The sequence below is a fragment of the Hipposideros armiger genome, unplaced genomic scaffold, assembly GCF_001890085.2.
Source record: "Hipposideros armiger isolate ML-2016 unplaced genomic scaffold, ASM189008v1 scaffold_140, whole genome shotgun sequence".
NCBI classification, from domain to species: Eukaryota; Metazoa; Chordata; class Mammalia; order Chiroptera; family Hipposideridae; genus Hipposideros; species Hipposideros armiger.
The window spans coordinates 2,385,039-2,404,605 of record NW_017731490.1 but is presented as its reverse complement, the minus strand read 5'-3'; the positions used below and the strand labels follow the sequence as shown (position 1 = coordinate 2,404,605).

The 19,567-nt window shown below is 37.4% G+C and overlaps 1 protein-coding gene across 8 annotated transcripts in view; it reads right to left on the bottom strand.

Moving 5' to 3' along the window:
- Nucleotides 1–19,567, bottom strand: part of NAA16 (N-alpha-acetyltransferase 16, NatA auxiliary subunit) — a 75,255-nt gene that overhangs the window by 15,123 nt on the left and 40,565 nt on the right. For 7 of the 8 annotated variants that reach the window (XM_019650375.1, XM_019650378.1, XM_019650374.1 and 4 more), the window contains 4 exons: nucleotides 9,733–9,805; nucleotides 6,900–7,069; nucleotides 6,399–6,551; nucleotides 1,435–1,563 (listed from right to left, as the gene is read on the bottom strand). In XM_019650375.1, coding sequence (XP_019505920.1) covers nucleotides 1,435–1,563; nucleotides 6,399–6,551; nucleotides 6,900–7,069; nucleotides 9,733–9,805 — 525 coding nt within the window. Of the gene's footprint in view, nucleotides 1–1,434; nucleotides 1,564–6,398; nucleotides 6,552–6,653; nucleotides 7,070–9,732; nucleotides 9,806–19,567 lie in introns of those variants that run through there. The other variant, XM_019650382.1, reaches the window with a different exon arrangement.

The window sequence follows — 19,567 nt, the reverse complement described above, 5'->3', positions numbered from 1 at the left end:
TTTTATCTCGTTAGCCCAAATCACTAAAAATTGAAGAGAAGCATAACTAAATGAAACTTAGTAATGAAACAGCTATTAATCATATTATAACAATCTTCAAAACTATTAAAAAGCATAAAGTAATATAGTTATTAATGTCAGGAAGAATGGGTTTGAAGCTGGAGAAGTTGACAATTTTAATGATCCGAAGGATGTTCAAATTTCACTGTCACAGAAAACCATAAATTTCTACAATCGTTATGGGCTTGCTGGGATTACTGATCCGTAAGTGCTTAGCAGCTCTTCATTCAGGAAACAACCTGTGGCTCACCGAGTGTCCTGGCTAATAAAAATGTATCTTTCCTAGTCACAAACAGAATGTTTTTAAAGGATGGTCATCTAGGAGCTAGTGATAAGAGCCTTCTTTACACTACAAAGCTTGGGGGTTGCCTGAGTAGTTCACTTAACATCCAAGGGCTTTATATTTTTCAAGGAGAAGATGAGAAGGATTTTTTCCACAGAGATATAGCCATCAAGCCCAGGCTTAAAAAAAAAACAACCACCCTAAAACAAAGCAAAAACTAGGTTATTGGTAAAAGGGCTCAGGTATAACCCTAGTTCCAGTTCCCATCAAAAGCCACCCCCTAGATTTCGTCTTTCTCCTGGGTAACCTCAGAAGTTTCCCATGGGAAAAAGGCCAAAGTGACTGCTGGAGTGCAGACATCAGGCTCACCTGACTACGACGCCTGCGGTTTTATACTGCGTCAGCATGGGAACAGTGGTGCCGAGGGCCCCAACTGAGGGCTGCTGAGGACTGCCTCAGGGGTGCATTTGTGGCTCTTTTCCTCCTGTTGTCCATTTGGAAGGAGAGTGCTTCAGAGATGACAAAGAACAGGAAAACAAAAATTCACACAAAGGAAAAGAAAAGGCCCCTCACTAAGGCACATCACACACACAATCCTAAAAGCAAGTGATAAAATAAGCCTGCAAACCAGTCACAGGCTGCTGTACAAAGCACTGCAGGTGAGAGCAAACATCCTGGGAAGACAAACTGGAGAGAGGCTGACTACTGAGCAGGTCCTGACATAAGGGGCAAGAGGTGGCCATCAGCTTGTGTGTCCTTGCAGGCTGGTGAGGAAAAGCAAACATGGCCCGATCAGGGAACAGCAATGTGAATATCTGTCACTAACAGCCGTAATGGCTTACTAACTTATTTGTTTCCTTCTTCCTTTAGACAAAAATATGGAGAAAAGTTGAAATCATTACCATTTGAAAATCAAAAGAAGGCAATTATTTGTTCACAACCTCTGAATGTTTGAAAGGCTAAAGATCAAGAATTTTTTCACAATGAAGTTTCCAAAGTAGATAAAAGAGGTAGATGATCCCGTGCAGAAATCTACCTGCTTTTTTCATCACCTTACAGGAGAAAAATAAAGTCAAATTCTATCAACTTACCCTTTCTACTTCATGGCACTTTTTCAGTGCATCCCCGTACCGCCCCAAACGCTGATAAGCTGCAATGCACTCTGTCTGAAACCACATACACTGCATTTCATTTAGATTTTCCATGGCAGACGTTCCTTCCTGAAATGGAGTCATTCATAAATATAAGCAGCAGACAATAAGAGAGCCTAAAAAAATCTCATTTTCTGTTACAACTAGCTACAAATATTACGACAATAAATAGCAATTAACAAATATATCAGTGTGCTGCGAAAAGGCTCCTTCTGACATAGTGTCTCACTTACCCACTCTGTTGGGGTGTCCGACACTCCACGCAGAGAAGACGCCAGGTTACTAAAGCTAAGCTCTTAAGCACCAAAGCTTTTTTTAAACTATCTTCAACAGTAGTCCTATGAAGTATTGCCTATCTTCCTCCTACGGAGCCAAAGTGACTTGACCCTTCCTTGCTGACTCAGGGTCACCATGATATATGTACACATCCATCAGCGTCGTATCTGTCAGTAATAATTCCAAGCCTGCTTTTCAGTCTCCCAGCCCCCTCCCTCCACAGTGGGCTTAGGCTGTTGTCACTTTTTGGTGCCCATGTGTCTGCGTCTAACAGCATCTGCTGTTCTGTGCCAACTTTTCTCCTTTGCAGTGGGATGACAAAACAAAATAATGGAATTTGTTAAGAATATCTGTTAATTCAGGCTCAGTGTGAACTCTGAGACCTGTGTGAGACAAAGATCTAGTTCTAGTGCACGGGCACTAGAGTGGTGTCACATTTTTGAAGAGTTATTTCAAGTATATTTTATGTGACCCCAGGAAAGATGGCAATGGTACATTTATATAAATAATTTCAATCTTCAGTTCTTTTTCACACCTATTTTATCAGTTCAATTTTCAGAATTCTCATTAAAAGTATAAAAACTGGTTCGCTCTGGGCGAATGAAATTATGGGCACATTTTATTTCTTCTTTATGGTTACATATATTTTGCATTTTTTGATGACTACATACATTTATTAAGAAATCTACATTATTATTTCAAAAACTTTACCAACTAAAACTACACAACTTGCATCAGTAGCTGTGTATAAAACTTTTGAACTGAAACATCTGCAAGAAGGAATACAAGCACTTCACTCACTTAATGGCAAGCAAATACAAACTGATTATTCAAGGTCATGAGCAGCTTTCCTCCCCAGCTCACTGCTCCACATGCCCGGCCACTGAACCCGGGGGGGTGCCCTGAACAGGCTCTCCAACAGCATGGCGCCTTGTCGAGTGGAGGACTGAGAGCAAGTGTGACGGGCAGGCTGAGCCCCAGGGGCGGGTGACGACTCTCAAACACCAAACCTGTCTCCTTCTCCTCTGCCTTTGCAGACACATCCCAGTGGTCTGTGGTTTGATTGGGGGGTGTGGTGGAGGTAGGTGTGTGTGTGTTAATCACTGGACTTGCTTAACTTAAGTTTTGTGTACTTTTTTTTTTTTAATTAAATTTACTGGGGTCACAATGGTTAGCAAAATTACAAGGTATGATCAAATAATCCAGTGTTTAAATAAAAAGTATTACAGTAAAAAACACATTGCCATTAATCTGTCTCAAACTATCCCCCTCGCTTTGAACGCACTTATCCCATCACTCTTGCCACTTTCTGAAGCAGTTCTGGAAGTCCTCTTTTGTGAGTGTCTTTAGTTGTGCTGTCATGGCTGCCTTGATGTCCTGAATCATTTTGACTTTGGGGAAGAGCCAGAAGTCACACGGTGCCAGATCCAGTGAATAAGGTGGATGAGGACACACCGTAATGTTTTTATTTGACAGAAATTGCCATATACCAGAAGTGATATGTGCCACAGAGCCTTTCCGTTGTGATCACAAAATACAGTGAATGCTGCCGCCGAGTGCCATCCAACGGAAAGGCAGGGGTCTTAAATACGGGAAGCAGTGTGTCAAACCTTAATAACAGTGTGTGACAAGTTCCAAATTGTTTGCTGCAGTTAGTCAGGTGTGAGCTATGGTTGAGAGAAGGTGTGTTTTAAAGTGTGCCGTAAATCATCCTCCATCATGACAATGCTCCGTGTCACATATCGCTTCTGGTGCAGCAATTTCTATCAAATAAAAACATTATGGTGTGTCCTCATCCACTTTATCACTGGGTCTGGCACCGTGTGACTTCTGGCTCCTCCTCAAAGTCAAAATGACCATGAAAGATAAATGTTTTGAATTGATTCAGGACATGGAGGCAGCCATGGCAGCGCAACTAAAGACACTCACGAAAGAGGACTCCAGAACTGCTTCAGAAAGTGGCAAGAACGATGGAAGAAGTGTATTCAAAGCGAGGGGAGTATTTGGAGGGGGATTAATGGCAATGTGTCTTTTACTGTAATAATTTTTTTTTAAATTTAAACATTCACCATATTTTTTTTTATCATACTTTATACATAGGTTTCAAGTGTACATTTCTATAATACACTTTACTTCTAATCTCTGCCTTGGCCTTCCAGGTGATACTTTTCTCTACAAACATCACTGCTTTTACATCTACAATTGCACTTCCTTCTAACCTTCAAAATTGTGATATAGTGGGCAGAGCACTGAAGAGTCTGAACTCAGCACTATTTACTATGTGAAAGATGATTCAAGTAGCTCTTCAGAGCCTCAATCATCTTGCTGTAAAATGTCAGACAAACACATGACAAAATGCTACGAGAACATAAAGAATATTACTATTTTCCTAAATTTTTTCTCCTAATATTTATCATTCTTGCTAATACTTTTCCCCAACATGAACTGTGTGTGCCACTTTGCATCTGCTGTTGATCCTATGGCATCTGAGTTTTACAAACACGTGTCATGGTAGTTTCTGCTCCTGTGATGCAATCCTAATGTCTGGGTTTTAAAGTCAGAGCCACTTACGCTAGAATCGTGGCCCCAAATAAATGGCCAGCTGGTTGGTCTCCAGCTGGCACAGTGCTTGACCTTCCTAGCCATTTTCCTAACTGTAATATGAGGGTAATGACATCATAGGATTGTTAGATTAAATTATACCATGTATACAAAGTACTTGGCTATAAAATGCTTAATAATTGTTAAAGCCAGTTTCCTATTTCTTCTTACAAATGGTACACAAATTATTAGCATTACTGTACATATCAGAAAGTAAAAGTCAGGCAGGTTCAGATGAAAGAGCTCTTTTTATGATGAGAAAGAAACAACACATAGTCTATAAGTAGTGGCCCTACCAAAAAATTAAATAGGAAAGACACACTTAATTTTCAGTAAAGGCCACTACCTATAGACCATGTGTTGTTGTTTTTTTCATCAGAAAAGTACACGATATATTTTTCATAAATGTATTTGTTTCATATATATGTGCATACATATAAGACATACTATTTGTCAATATCTAGTAATCTCAGGCTTAAATTTCTTAAATTTGATGGGTACAAAATATCTTATAATTTCCCTAAGAAATGATAAAGACATCTTTTTAGGCCGTTCCATTTTCCGCTTTTGTGAACTATTCATATCCTTCGCCCATACTTAGATTGTCTTGTATTTTTCTTGTGTGTGGGTGTGTGTGTGGGGGGTTATGTTTCTATGACATCATTCTTGTGAGTAGTTAAATTTTCATAATAAAAGTTCAAGCTATTCTGTGGCTTCTTAATTATAAGCAGTTTCCATTAATAACGAGACACAACTAGAATCTAGTTAACATTTATGGAAGGAGGTACACTGGTGCTGCAGCGATAATCAGCATCGCAGAGGGCAAAGGTAACTTATTTTCATCCTAAATAACTTGCCTGCAGACACCAGCACTGAAGGCTGCTGCTGGTATGGAATGTGCACTTGGAGACAGAATTTACATATTTCAAAGTATCTTAATTAAAACTTGGAAAACAAACTTGCAACAATGACTTCCTCATTATGCCTCAACGTCATATTCACTGTATGTTAAATAACTTTCAGTGAATTCTTTGGAGTACATTATAAATTCTTTTTTCATTATATGGGTTGGGAATATCTTCTCCAATTCTATGGTTTATCTTCCTTCTGTCTATGCTTATGGTTACTTTTGTTACACATTATCTTTAATTTTAATATAGCCAAGTGTATCAATTTTACTCTTGTACTTTATGCTTTTGGTGTCTGCAGAGATGTTTCCTACCTCAAGCCCTAAAGATAAACTTCTGTACTTTCTTCTAAAAGTTTGAAAGGTTTGCTTTCCATACTTAGATCTTTAATACACCTGGAATCGATTTGTGTGCAGCATAAGATAAGAATGTCATTTTATTTTTTTCAACACAAATAACTGTCTCAGCAATATCTTTCCATCTCTGACTTTTAAAACACCTCTGGCTATATACCAAGTTTCCAAATATACATGAATCTGTTTCTAAGCTTTCTATTCTGTTCCATTAGTTACTTGTATTTTTAACCACAAACATGTATTACTTTTATAATTTAACAAAGTCGATGTGGATAAGGATATGAAAGGATGGTGAAGGACAGAAAGGAAAGGAACAAACGTTTAGCCCAACAATTTCAGAGAACTTTAATTCTCAAATGTCATAGACTAGTAACCCACAGACATTAGTTCTACACAGAAAGAGTTCTCTGGGCAATTCTGAAGTAAAATACTGTAAAAGAGCAATTAAACAGTAGTCACAAAATACTAGTGAGACAAAAGAATTGTAAATCGAGTATTACATATATTCACTGAAGTATGAATGAGCACAGTGCTCATTTTTGTACAAAGCTATTCTGCTCCTGCCACTGTTTTATAACCATCACCCAGCAGAAGCACATGCATACACACACTCAACCACAGTACGAGACCATACTTAGGATGTGAGCTAAACAGGATTCAAAAAAATAGCAAAAAGGAATTCTTAACAACTTCAGCGGCAAACTTTACAAATCACCACAGAACTTAGTTTAATTTTACTAAGTCAGGAAATGCTGTTTCCTACCCTTGTGAACTTGGAACACATTTCCTCTGCTTCTTTTATCATATTTGCTCGAAGCATATATTTTGCGCATTTGGAGTTGATAAATCGATCAGCCGTATCTAAAGACTGTGCTTCGTCCATCCACTTTGCAGCTTCTCTGAGATTACCTATATGCTTTAAGAGATGAAAGTATTAAAGACATTGCAGTTTATGTTTAAGAGACTATGGATGCAATATCAATGGCACAAGTTTATGAAGACAAATTAGAAATTTGGTACCATTTCTGTAAAACGTACCTAGAAATCTTTAGATAAATTAAAACTCACATTTTACTAAGAGCTGAATCAAATGACTAACACTGATTACACAAAACTATTCAACCTAAAACTCTTTAGTATTATTAGAGTATTAAAAATAGATTATCAGGGTGCCACAAAAGTTATTTCTACACAGAAATAACTCCAAGGATTCTTAAGGCAACCAAATTCTTCAGTTATTCAAAAAGCATGACTAGGATTTTACCTTGTAAATTTTTGCTTTCATATAGAATAATTCTATTAGAGTTGGAGTACTAGAAATTGCAGCATTAATATAATCCAAAGCCAAAGAGTATTGCCCAAGTTTATCAAAGTGCTGTGCCAGGAAATACTGAACCCAGAGTAGTGTTGTCGGGGGTTCCTTCTCCCCATTCTCTGCAATCAAACAAATATAAAATTATTATAGGGAAGAAAACAAAGTAAAGGATATCACATATTTTCTCTCCCACAAAGCATAATAAAATAATTATTACAATAATACACAGTAAAAACCCAGTAAAAACGACCTATTACAACAGAAAGAGGTATGACTTCATGCCATGAAGTTGAAAAAGTGGCAGCCAGTACACCTGAAACTAAAAAAAGTGGCAGCCAAGCAGAGAAACAAGATGCTAATTTCATCAGCTTCTACTCCTCACCCCCCAACCCCCACCCCCTACTCCCACACCAAAAAAACAGTGGTGGGGAAAGGAGAAAAATCAATTTATGAATTCTCAGGCTGAGGGCATAAGGCAGCAGGCCCAACAAGTCAAGGAAACCAGCTCGGAGAGAAGACGTCCCTGATCACCATGAGATGACCACAAAGGCAAGAACCACCAGGGCCGAGCACTGCCTGGGCCTCGACATAAATCAAGGAAACCCAAAGTTGAAGGGTACATTCCTGGCAGAAGCAATCCTGTGTGACAAAGGCAGTCACATACAATCAGCTATCCTGTCCCCCACTATGCACCTTCAAGCTGCAGAAGAGTCAATAAAGAAATAAGCTCTCCAGATGGATTTCAGAAGGGAAGACCTACAGATATAAACTGAGGAAGAAAGAGTGGAAAGAAGAATTTATCCACACTACATCAGAAAAAACAGTAGGTCCTGTAGACTGACTGACTGAATGAAATGCCAACAATGCAAACACACAAATTAGTGTAAATTCAAACACAAATAATAAGTAAAGGCCAAGAGTCCAGCATTTATCTTGCTCCTCTTACATAAACTTTATTTCAGAGAAACCAAATATTTGCTGAAGCAAGTTCATTATAAGAAGGTTTCTAACTAATAAATATAGAAGAAATGACAATTTGAAGGTATTCGGGCAGTGACCCTTGGTGTTTGCTAAAATCATTCGGTAAGAAGCTGATGAGGAACTCTCTCACGGGCAGGCTGACATCTGAACCCTGACCAACTGTAACATCACAAGGCAGACAAACAGAATGCCGTCTGCCTCCAGGTATGATATAAGAGGAAGCGCAATGCAACCTGTATGAAGTATTCCCACGGACCTGAATCTACTCAAGCCTGTAAATCTAACTATACGTTGATAAGAAGTATGGATGATAGCAAAAATATTAAATACCATGAGAAAGCAAATCAGCCCAATCCAGAATAAGGGACATTCCACAAGACAAATGACTTTTCAATAAATAGTGGTTTTTTAAAGGAGAGGGGATGGCCTGCTCAAGATTAAAAGAATATCAAGACAGGGCCGGCCGAGTGGCTCAGTTGGTTAAAGAGTTGGCTTAAGAACACGAGCTCTGAGCAACAGAGCCATCTGTTTGATTCCCACATGGACCAGTGACGCTGTGTCCGAGCTGAGCTGTTGCTGAGCTGCCAACAGGTAGCAGGACGGCTCAGCTGGTGCAACAAGAAGATTGCCTGTTCAATGGTGGGCTATGCCCACTCGCAACTAAAACTATACTTGGCACCTTGAGCTAAGCTGCCGCCCGCATGGCTCAGTGAATAGAACATGGGCTCTTAATAACAAGGCTGCTGGTTCAACTCCTGCATAGGATGGTGGCTACACACACCCGCAACTAAGATTGAACACAGCACCTTGAGCTTAGAGGCCACAAGCTGCCAACGTGAAGCCAGATGGCGACTGGTGTCCTGCACAACAAAGACTGAAGAACAACAACTTGGCTGGTTCCCTTCCCTAATTCCCCAATTTAAACATATATATATATATCAAAACATAAAAATCAAGTGTGGACTTTAGCTGGATCCAATTCAAATAAATCAATTACACAAAGACATTTTTAAAGATAACTGGGGTAACACGCATATGGACTGGGTGTTAGATACTCCAGTGTGAATTAATTCTGTGTGAGATGGCACTGTGGTTACATCTTCTGTTTAAGTGTTTTAAACAGTTAAAGATGCATACTAGGTACTGACAGGTGAAACAGTTAAGTCTGCTTCAAAAATTCTCCAGTAAAAGAAGTAGACTGAATGTACTTCCAATAAGACTAGCGACATGTTGATAACAGACGCAGGGTGATGGACACACAAGGTCTTTTATTCCATTTATTTCTGAGTCTGTTATTTTATACAGAATTTGTTTCAAACAAAAACAGAATGGCAATGACATGTAAAAGACACATGAAGAAACCAGACTACAGTTACTATCTGCATGACTGAAAGCATTCTAGAATGTTTTCTAAATTAAGCTGCCTTGATTTACATATGCTCTTACAAACAGAGAAACAAAGAACCAAGTTATACAGGATTTAAAGGGAAAAAAAAGCAAAAAGAAGTAGGGATTCGATAAAATACATTTCAATATACACTAAGGCATGGTCTTCGGCAAGACACTCAAGTCTGTTTACTTATGTTAATAAAGAGTGAGCTCCCACCTCATAATATTATGGAAAATTTAAGTTAAATAAAATTGAAGTGCTCTTCTCATTTCATTCACTAATCCAAAAACTATTTAGTAAATAGCTAACATGTAGCAAGTACATAATAAATATAAGGTAGTTTTACCATAAGTGATTAAAAATGGATCGAAACGAGTAATCAAATTCCAATTCAACCTAATTTAAACTTACCATAAGGACTAAAAAAGTCACATGTTTTAAGAGAGGCTTCATAATTAGTAACAAGCTCCTGGATTATAGAAATCTGTTAAAGAAACATAGTTTTAAAAATTAAAATATATTTTATTGAAGGTATTTATATTTATTGTGGATCAAATTAGATTTGGAAACAATATACAGCTTATTTCAAAACTATACATTAACTAAACTACTAGGGTGTGTGCCCCCTTCCCATGTGGAGGGGAAAATGAGAAAAAACACAGAAAATATACTGATCTCTAGTAATAGTAAAACAGAATCTCATTCATTTCTCATCTCAATAAGTACTTTCAGGTTTTGAAGGACAAATTATCACTAGTTACTACAAAAACTTTTTTTTGCCAAGAAACACATTGTATAGTTTATTATTAAGTTAACTTATTTGCTCCTTGCTTCCCACTGCTCTATTGTGAAGATGTAAGCCATTATATATTCAGATCTATATGCATTATCGTCCCTAATACCAAATACAATAAATTAATTATATCATTAAGTAAACTGTGCTTTCCTTTTTCAAGTTTGTAAACATTTATTACAACAATCTACAAATAAGCAAATATAAAATTAACAATCTACAAATAAGCAAATATTCTGTTTATGAATCAGTTAGCATGCCTACAAAAAAATGAAAAAGTTTTGAAAAGTGAAATTTAAAATGACTCTGTTTGCTTATTATTGTCGGTAGCCCCAGAAAAAAAGGCAGAAAGGGAGAATTTGTACTATACAATTATAGATTTTCCTACCCAAATTCACTCATTTTTCATGCCAGTAAAATAAGGTCTGAAAAACTGATTACTATTTTGTGAAAATTGAAATTTTACACGCTTTTATTTTCAGAAAAACAATTATATTTCTTTTCTTTCCTTAGGCCTCTTTACAAACTAACCAAAATTCACTATAGTTGCACTGCCACTGAAGAGCAGAGATCATGTAGCACAAAATACTAAACAGATTTTGGTATACGCTACAAAAGAAACCTCTTCATTCTTTCCATGGAATATAAGATGGTATGATTTAATTAGCTTAATTTTGAATCCAAATTAGAAGCCCACCCCACAAAATCACATGGTATAGTGATTGTTCAGGAAGCCACTGATCATCCCATAGACACCAATCAAAGATAAACAAACAGAAAGACCAAACTAAAACACTGCTCAGACCTACATGACATCGTTCAGACACGATGTTGCATCATACGGCGTAATTCTCTAAGATACACAGACAATAGGGAAATAGATGGGACTACATATTAACAGTGAGGAAAATGTCCACTTACATAAAAAATAACATGGAAAGAATTTATACACATCATGACTTCACTAAAACATCTATGCGTAGATACATTCTCAACGAAAATATAACCAAATGGATTAGGGTAGTAGAATATGGGTACATTCTTTTGAAACAATATTGCTGTTTTAGTAAGACTTTTAAAACAAAGATTTAAAAAAAGAAGTGATTCTTAAAATCTGAATAGACCTATAACTAATAAGGAGGTTGAATCAGTAATCAAAAATCTGTAAAGACAAGCCCTAGACCCAATGGCTTCACTGGTGGATTCTACCAAACACTTCTAAACTCATACAATGAGGCCAGCGTTACTCTGACACCTAAGACAGATAAAGACATGACACGAAAACTACTGATCAATCAATACCCCTCATGAACATGAATGCAAAAATCCCAATAAAATACTAGCAAACTGAATTCAGCAGCATATTACAAGGATTATACACCATGACCAAATGGGATTTATTCCTGGAATGCAAGGATGGTTCAACATATAAAAATTGATCAATGTAATATGAAACATCAACAAAAAGGGAAAAAAACACATGATCATCTCAACTGATGCAGAAAAAGCATGACAAAATGCAACATCCTTTGATTATAAAAACACTCCACAAACTAGGAATAGAAGGAAATTACCTCAATATAATGAATGCCATATATGAAAAACCTACAGTGAACAGCACACTGAATGGTTAAAGACCAAAAGCATTTCCACTAAGACCAAGAAAAAGGCAAGGATGCCCACTTTCATCTCTTCTATTCAACACAGTACTGGAAGTTCTAACCAAGGCGATTAGGCAAGAAAATAATAAAAGGCATTCACATTAGAAAGGGAGAAGTAAAAATATTTGCTTGCAGATGATATCTTACTTATAGAAAACCCTAATGGTTCCACACAAAAAAACTTGTTAAAATAAATAAATTCAGTAAAATAGCAAGATACAAAGTCAACACACAAAAATCAGTTGCGTTTCTATATAAAAATAATAAACAATTTAAAAAGGAAATTACAAAACAATTCCATTCACAAGAGCATCAAAAACAACAAAATATTGGGCCGGCCGAGTGGCGCGATGGTTAAGAACTGGCTTGGGATGCCAGAGGGCCCTGGTTCGGATCCCACATATGAGGGCCAGTGACACTGCCCTCTACAGCTAAGATGCTGAACAACAGATCGACTTGGAGCTGGGCTGCCATGAGTCGCTGGCGACGGCGTAGGCTGCAGCCCCTGTGGCAGTGGGTTGCAGTGAGTTGCCATGGGCTACCGTATGTAGCCAGCAGCCAGCGTGAGCGTCCAGCAGCCGCAGTGAGCGGCCATCCAGAAGCCGGCGACTGATCTGCCTCCCCCGGGAAGAGCGCAATGATGGTGCCAACTTGGGCCAGTGAAGCAACGTCCTCCACAACTAGACTGAAGAACAAAAACAACAGCAACTTGTCTGTTCCCCTTCCCCCAATTCCCCAGCACTGTTCCCATCCCCCCAATACCCCAATAAATAAATAAATAAGTAATATTTAGGAATTAACTAACCAAGAAAGTGAAAGGACTGTACCAAAAAATTATGAAACAATGCTCACAGAGATTAAAGACAAATCCATGTTCATGGATTGAAAGACTTAATACAATACTTTTAAAATGTCAGTATTACCCACGGAGACCTATAAAGCCAATGCTATTGCAATCAAATTCCAGTGACCTTTTTTTGCAGAAATAGAAAAGCCAATTCTAAAATTCACCTGGAATCTCAAGGGATCCCCAAATAGCCAAAACACCTGGAATCTCAAGGGATCCCCAAATAGCCAAAACAATCTTGAAAAAAGAACAAAACCAGAGAACCCACAATCCTTATTTCAAAACTTCTGTAAAGCTACAGTAATCAAAACAGTTTAGTATTTGCATAAAGACTGACATAGAGACTAACGCAATAAAATAGAAAGTCCAGAAATAAACCCTTGCATATATGGCCAAATGATTTTTGGCAAGGGTGCCAAGACCATTCAATGGGAAAAGGACATTCTTTTCAACAAATGGTACTAGATAAACTGAATATCCACATGCAAAAGAATGAAGCTACTAAGGCCGGCTGAGTGGTGCGTTGGTTAAGAGCTGGCTTGGGACGCCAGAGGGCCCCAGTTCGGATCCCACATATAAGGGGCAGTGACACTACCCTCTACAGCTAAGATGTTGAACAACAGCTCAACCTGGAGCTGGGCTGCCGTGAGTCCCCAGCGACGGTGTAGGCTGCAGCCCCTGCTGCAGTGGGTTGCCATGGGCTACCGTGTGTAGCCAGCAGCCAGCGTGAGCAGCCGGCAGCCGCCATGAGCAGCCGTCCAGAAGCCGGCGATTGATCTGCCTCGCCCGGGAAGAGCGCAATGATGATGCCAAGTTGAGCCAGTGAAGCAATATCCTCCACAACTAGACTGAAGAACAAAAGGACAGAAACTTGTCTGTTCCCCTTTCCCCAATTCCCCAGCACTGTTCCCATCCCCCCAATTCCCCAATAAAAACCTTTGAAAAAAAAAAAATGAAGCTAGACCCTCACCTAATACCATATACAAAAATGAACTCAAAATGGATCAAGGACCTAAATTTAAGACCTAAAACAACAAAATTCTTAGAAGAAAACATAGGACAAAAGCTTCACAAATTGGATTTGGAAATGCTTTCTTGTATATAACACCAATGGCACTGATAACAACAAAAAAGGCCAAGTTGGACTTCATGAAAACTTAAAAATTTTGTGCATCAAGACACTCACTACTCACAGAGTAAAAAGTCAACCCAAGAATGGGAGAAAATATTTGCAAATCATGTATCTGGTAAGAGATTAATATCCAGAATATACAGAGAACTCCTAAAACTCAAGAACAACAACAAAAAACCAACTCAAAAATGGGCAAAGTCCTTAAAAATAGACATTTCTAAAAAAAACTATATATATATATATATATATATATATATATGAATAATAAGCACATGAAAAGATGCACATAATCACTAATTATGCAAATCAAAACTACAATGAGATACAACCTCACACCCAGGAAGATGGCTACTATCAAAAAAAGTTAAAAAAAAAAAAACCTGCTGATGAGGATGTAAAGAAATTGGAACTCTTGTACATTATTAGCAGGAACATAAAATGCTACAACCGTTGTGGAAAACATGATGGCAGTTCCTGAAAAAATTAAAAACAGAATTATCAAATGATCCAGCAATTCCACTTCTGGGTATGTATGTACCCAAAAGGATTGAAAGCAGGGTCTCGAAGAGATATTTGTACACCCATGTTCATTACAGAATTATTCACAACAGTCAAAACGTGGAAGCAACCCAAGTGTCTATAGAAGAATGGATAAGCAAAATGTGATACATAAAATAGAACACTTTTCAGCCTTAAAAAGGAAAAATCTTGCAATATGCTACAACATGGATGAACCTTGAGGACATTATGCTGAGTGAAATAAGCCGGTCACTATGTGATTCCACTTATATCAGGTACTTAACAGTCCTTAAAATCATAAAAACAAGGTATAATGATGGCTGTCAGCGTGGGACAGGAGAAAATAGACAGTATTTAATGGGTATAGAGTGTCAGTTGTACAAGATGGGGACAGGTGGTAGTACTGGTTGCACAACAATGGGGAAGTATTTAACACCACTGAACAGTACATTTGAAAATGGTTACACAGTAGACTTTTTAGGGCTATCACTTTGTGAGGTACGTAAATGTCTAATCACTATGTTGTTTTGTACATCTGAATAAAAAAGGTTACAACAGCAAAGTTTATGTAAAGTGTATTTTACCACAATTTTTTAAAACATATAGTGGTTCTGAAAGTGTGATCCTCATATCATTCACATCATCAACACTAGCACCACCTGGTAATTTGTTAGAGATGCCAATTTTTGGACCAAACCCCAGATTTACAGAATCAGAAACTCTGGGCCCACCAATCTGTTTTCAGCATGCCCTCCAGTTAATTCTGATAAACACTAGAATTTAGGACTGATAAAAATATTGCAAAAAGACTATTGTTCTAAAACAAAATTAAAGATAATGACATTTTAACCCACCATGATCAATACCACCCCATCAATCTCACTTAGAGTACCTACAACTTAAAAAACTTTCCAGGGCTGGCTGAGTGGCACGCTGGTTAACACATTGTTTGCGGGAAACGAGTAAACTCGTCATAGCGCTTTTTATACCACTTTGTAAGCGGGCATTTTCCCGCCAAATCGTGTCGTAACAAAGAGGTCTCTATACCTGAGTTAAAGCGCTATGACGAGTTTACTCGTTTCCCGCAAACAATGTGATACCAAAGCGCGGGAGTTAACTCAGGTATAGAGACCTCTTTGTTATGACGCGATTTGGGGGGAAAATGCCCGCTTACTTGGCTTGGGACACCAGTCTGAGCAGCAGGGCCCTGGTTTGGATCCCACATTAGGGCCAGTGATGCTGCGCCCTCTACAGCTAAGATGATGAACAGCTGGAGCTGGGCTGCGATGAGTTACCGGTGTAGGCTGCAGTGAGCTCCTGTGAGCGGCCAGCAGCCACTCTGCCTCACCCAGGAAGAGCGCAATGATAATACCAACATGGGCCAGTGAAGTGACGTCCTCCACAACTAGAGTGAAGAACAAAAAGACAGCAACTTGTCTGTTCCCCTCCCCCAATTCCCCAATAAAACCTTTAAAAAACAAATAAACACAAAAAAAACTTTCCAAACTTAGAAATTCAGTGCTCAAATTGCTCAAGTTGTAAAGCCAAATATTTTTTCATGAACTTACAGTGCCATCTACTGGCAGTTGCAAAAAGTGCAGCTAGGGCAAGATTTAAATAAAGGTATATCTTTGCCTCTCTGAGTGCAACACGTTAAAGTCAGTTTAATAATAAAGTACAACAAAACATACTGAAGTTACATTTAATTCTTCATAAAGGAGTATAAATACTACTAAATAAAATAGATCTTCAGCTTCAGAACTTCAAAACAAGACCCAATTGAGGAAAAATCAAGATAATGGAAAGCCCATATGAAATCTCCTAAATAAAAAAAATGCAAACACTGGCCTCCCCAGTTCATTAGGCATATTTCTTGAATCTAAAAAAAATAACATCATAGTGACTAACTCAGTAATTAAGTACACAATTTCAATTTTTAAAATTTGTCTATCAAAGAGTCTAAGGAGTTTTACTCAGGGGTAAGGACTCATCTTTTTTCAAGTTTACTTACCATTTATATCTCAATTAGGAAGTATATTCAACTCCTTTCTTGTAAAACTTAATACGTAATGGCTATTCTTCTTGAAAATAGTACTGTGCCACTGCCATTTAAAATCAAGTCATAATAGAAAAACAGCCTTAAAATGGACAGCTTAAATTATATGGACAAAATTTTTTTATGAACTGAAAATTTTCTAAGTTGAACTACCTTCTCTTGATTTAAATATTTTATTCTAATAGTTATATTTGATCAGGATTGAAGAAGCTTATTTTTGCTAACAACATCTAACCTGGGCAAATATTGTGACTACCATAGATAATTTTCCAAAGTATAGCCTTTGATCAGCTTTTTGTATGTACAAGTTAAAAGAATGCTTTATTAACCTTAAAGACAAAGTCCTACAACACCATATATGATATACAACTTTTCACAATATAGATACAAACCACATTTCAAATGTAACATGAAAGCCACTGAAAGGATCTTTTCATTTTTTTACCCAAATTAGAAAATTAAACATAATATAGTTTATCAACAAGGACCAAAACTGCTGGATTAATTTCCAATAAATGTACAACGAGCAAGTAACAATTTTGGTTTTGAAGGAGCTAGATACAGATTTAAGTTGTTCAAGAACTATGACACTAAAATGAAATAAGCAATTTCTTGCAGAGATGAGGTGTGAGGAGTGGGGGTAGTGAGAGAATGACCAGTTCTTGAATATCTTCTATGAACCAATCACCTTACAAACTTTATCATTTAATTAAACACACATCAACTCTGTATTACTTCCCCCAACTTTGTGATCCAGAAACAGATTCAGGTAGTTAGTTGCTCAAGCGAGTGATGGAATCAAAACAACAAACCAGGCCTGACTCCAAAGCAGTGCTCTTTATCCAAAGCATTTCCAGTTTTTCCCAAACTGTGGTGCATACATGGAACAGGAAAGGATTTATAATTAATCCATCAACTGAAATGTATGTTATTTTTTATGTATTTTATAAAAAATAAACTAGCGCAGACCTGTGGTTTTTACAAAATACAAAAACTAACCAAATTTAGTGAAAAATCAACAAATTATAGGTGGTTCCCAGCAACAGCCAAATGACTCAGTACTCCCCATAGAAACATGCCAATGAAGTTCATGATGATTCTTTCTTCACTGAGTAAGAGGCCGAGTTTTTGTGACTCTGTGCCTCCTGTCACCAGTTTCTAAAGGACTCCACACATCCTTTAACTCAATGAAGACCTTGGAATATTTTTATAGTATGGGCAGATTTAACACAAGAAAGAAAGGTCTTCTAGGAAACAGCCTACCTTCCCTTCCTGTGTACGCACAGCCATACAGTTTTTTGTTGAGACACCTGATGCTTCATACATTCAGAGTCTCACTAAGCACTCAATTTCCATGTTGTTTTAAGTTACTCACATTCAGTATACCAATGCACTGGTGTCCAGCTTCAGCGGAATCAAATGCACCTGTAACAGCCCAGGCAAACCTCAATGATGATTCACTGTCTTCACTCAAGAGTCTCATACTCAGAGTGAGTGGCTACAGAAGGAAACTAGAAAGTGCCTTCTCCATTACATGGAAGTCCAAAATTAACTTGCACCTCTTCTTACAGTCATTCTGGTTTCTTTTACAACACACACAAAGAATGTATAAGCTGTGGCCTTGGCAGTGAACTAAAATTAAATAAAAACTGATTTTATTAATTATACTTCTATGCAAATACACATCTTTACCCATAGAGAAAACCTATTTTTCTCACTCATTAAATCAGCAAAATAAAAGATAAAAGTATGAAAAACATGAGAACGTTTTATAAAACAGACACTGGAAAAAGATAAGTAAATTAAACCTAAAACAAGTAGAAGTAAGGACATAATGGAGTGGAGATTAATGAAATATAGAAGGGGGGATGAGAATCAGCAAACCCAAAACTTGGTTCTCTGAAAAGATAGACAAAATTGGCAAACCTTTAGCTAGATTGACCAAGAAAAAAAGGAAGATTCAAATTATTAAAATAAAAAATGAAAGAGGAGACATTGCTACTGACTTCGAAAAAAAAATTATTATAAAGGAATATTATGCACAATTACATGCCAATACTGGATAACTCAGATGAAATGGGCAAATTTCTAGAAACACGCAAAATTTAGAAACCAAGTCAAGAAGAAATAGAAAATATGAGTAAACCAATAACAAGAGTTTGAATAGGTAATAAAAACTACCCACAAAGAAAAGTCCGAGTCCAGATGGCTTCACTGGTAAATTCTACCAAACATTTTACACCAATACCAATTCTTCACCAACTTAAAAAAAAAAATTTAAAAAGAGGAGGGTACACTACCCAGCTCATTATAAGGCCATTATTACCTGATATCAAAACCAAAGGCAACACAAGAAAACCACAGACCAGTATCTCTTAGAAATAGAGAAGCAAAAATCATCAATTATATACCCTGACAAAGTGAGTTTTATCCTAGTAAAGCAAGGTTGGTTTAACATCTGAAAATCAATTCATGTAATGCAGTAATACAACAAAACACAAAAACACTTGCTCACTCAATAGACACAGAAAAAGCATTTGACAAAATCCAACACACTTTCACAATAAAAACACTCAACGAACTTGGAATAGAAGGGACTTCCTCAACATTATAAAGGGCATATACAAAAAATCCATAGTTGGCATATTTAGTAGAGAAAGACTAGATGCTTTCCCTTGATCAGGAACAAGACAAAGATGTCCACAGTCATCACTTCTATTCAAGACTGTACTACAGGTTTTAGCCAGGGTATCAGTCAAGAAAATGAAATCAAAAGGACACAAAATGAAAAGGAATAAAATTTTCTATTTGCAGATGGCATGATCTTGCACATAGCAAATCCTAATGAATCCATTACACCAACTATATTAACTAATATAAGTTTAGCAAGTTTATAGAATACAAGACCAATATACAAAAATCAATGTACTTTATATACTAGCAATGAACAATCAGAAAATGAAATTAAGAAAATCCATCTAAATAGAATAAATAAGAATAAAATACTTAGGAATAAATTTAACAAAAGATGTACAAGGCTTGTATAGTAAAAACTACACAACACTTAAAAGAAATTAAAGATCTAAATAAATGGAAAGAGGGCCGGCCGAGTGGCGCATTGGTTAAGAACTGGCTTGGGATGCCAGAGGCCCCGGTTCGGATGCCACATATGAGGGCCAGTGACACTGCCCTCCACAGCTAAGATGCTGAACAACAGCTCAACCTGGAGCTGGGCTGC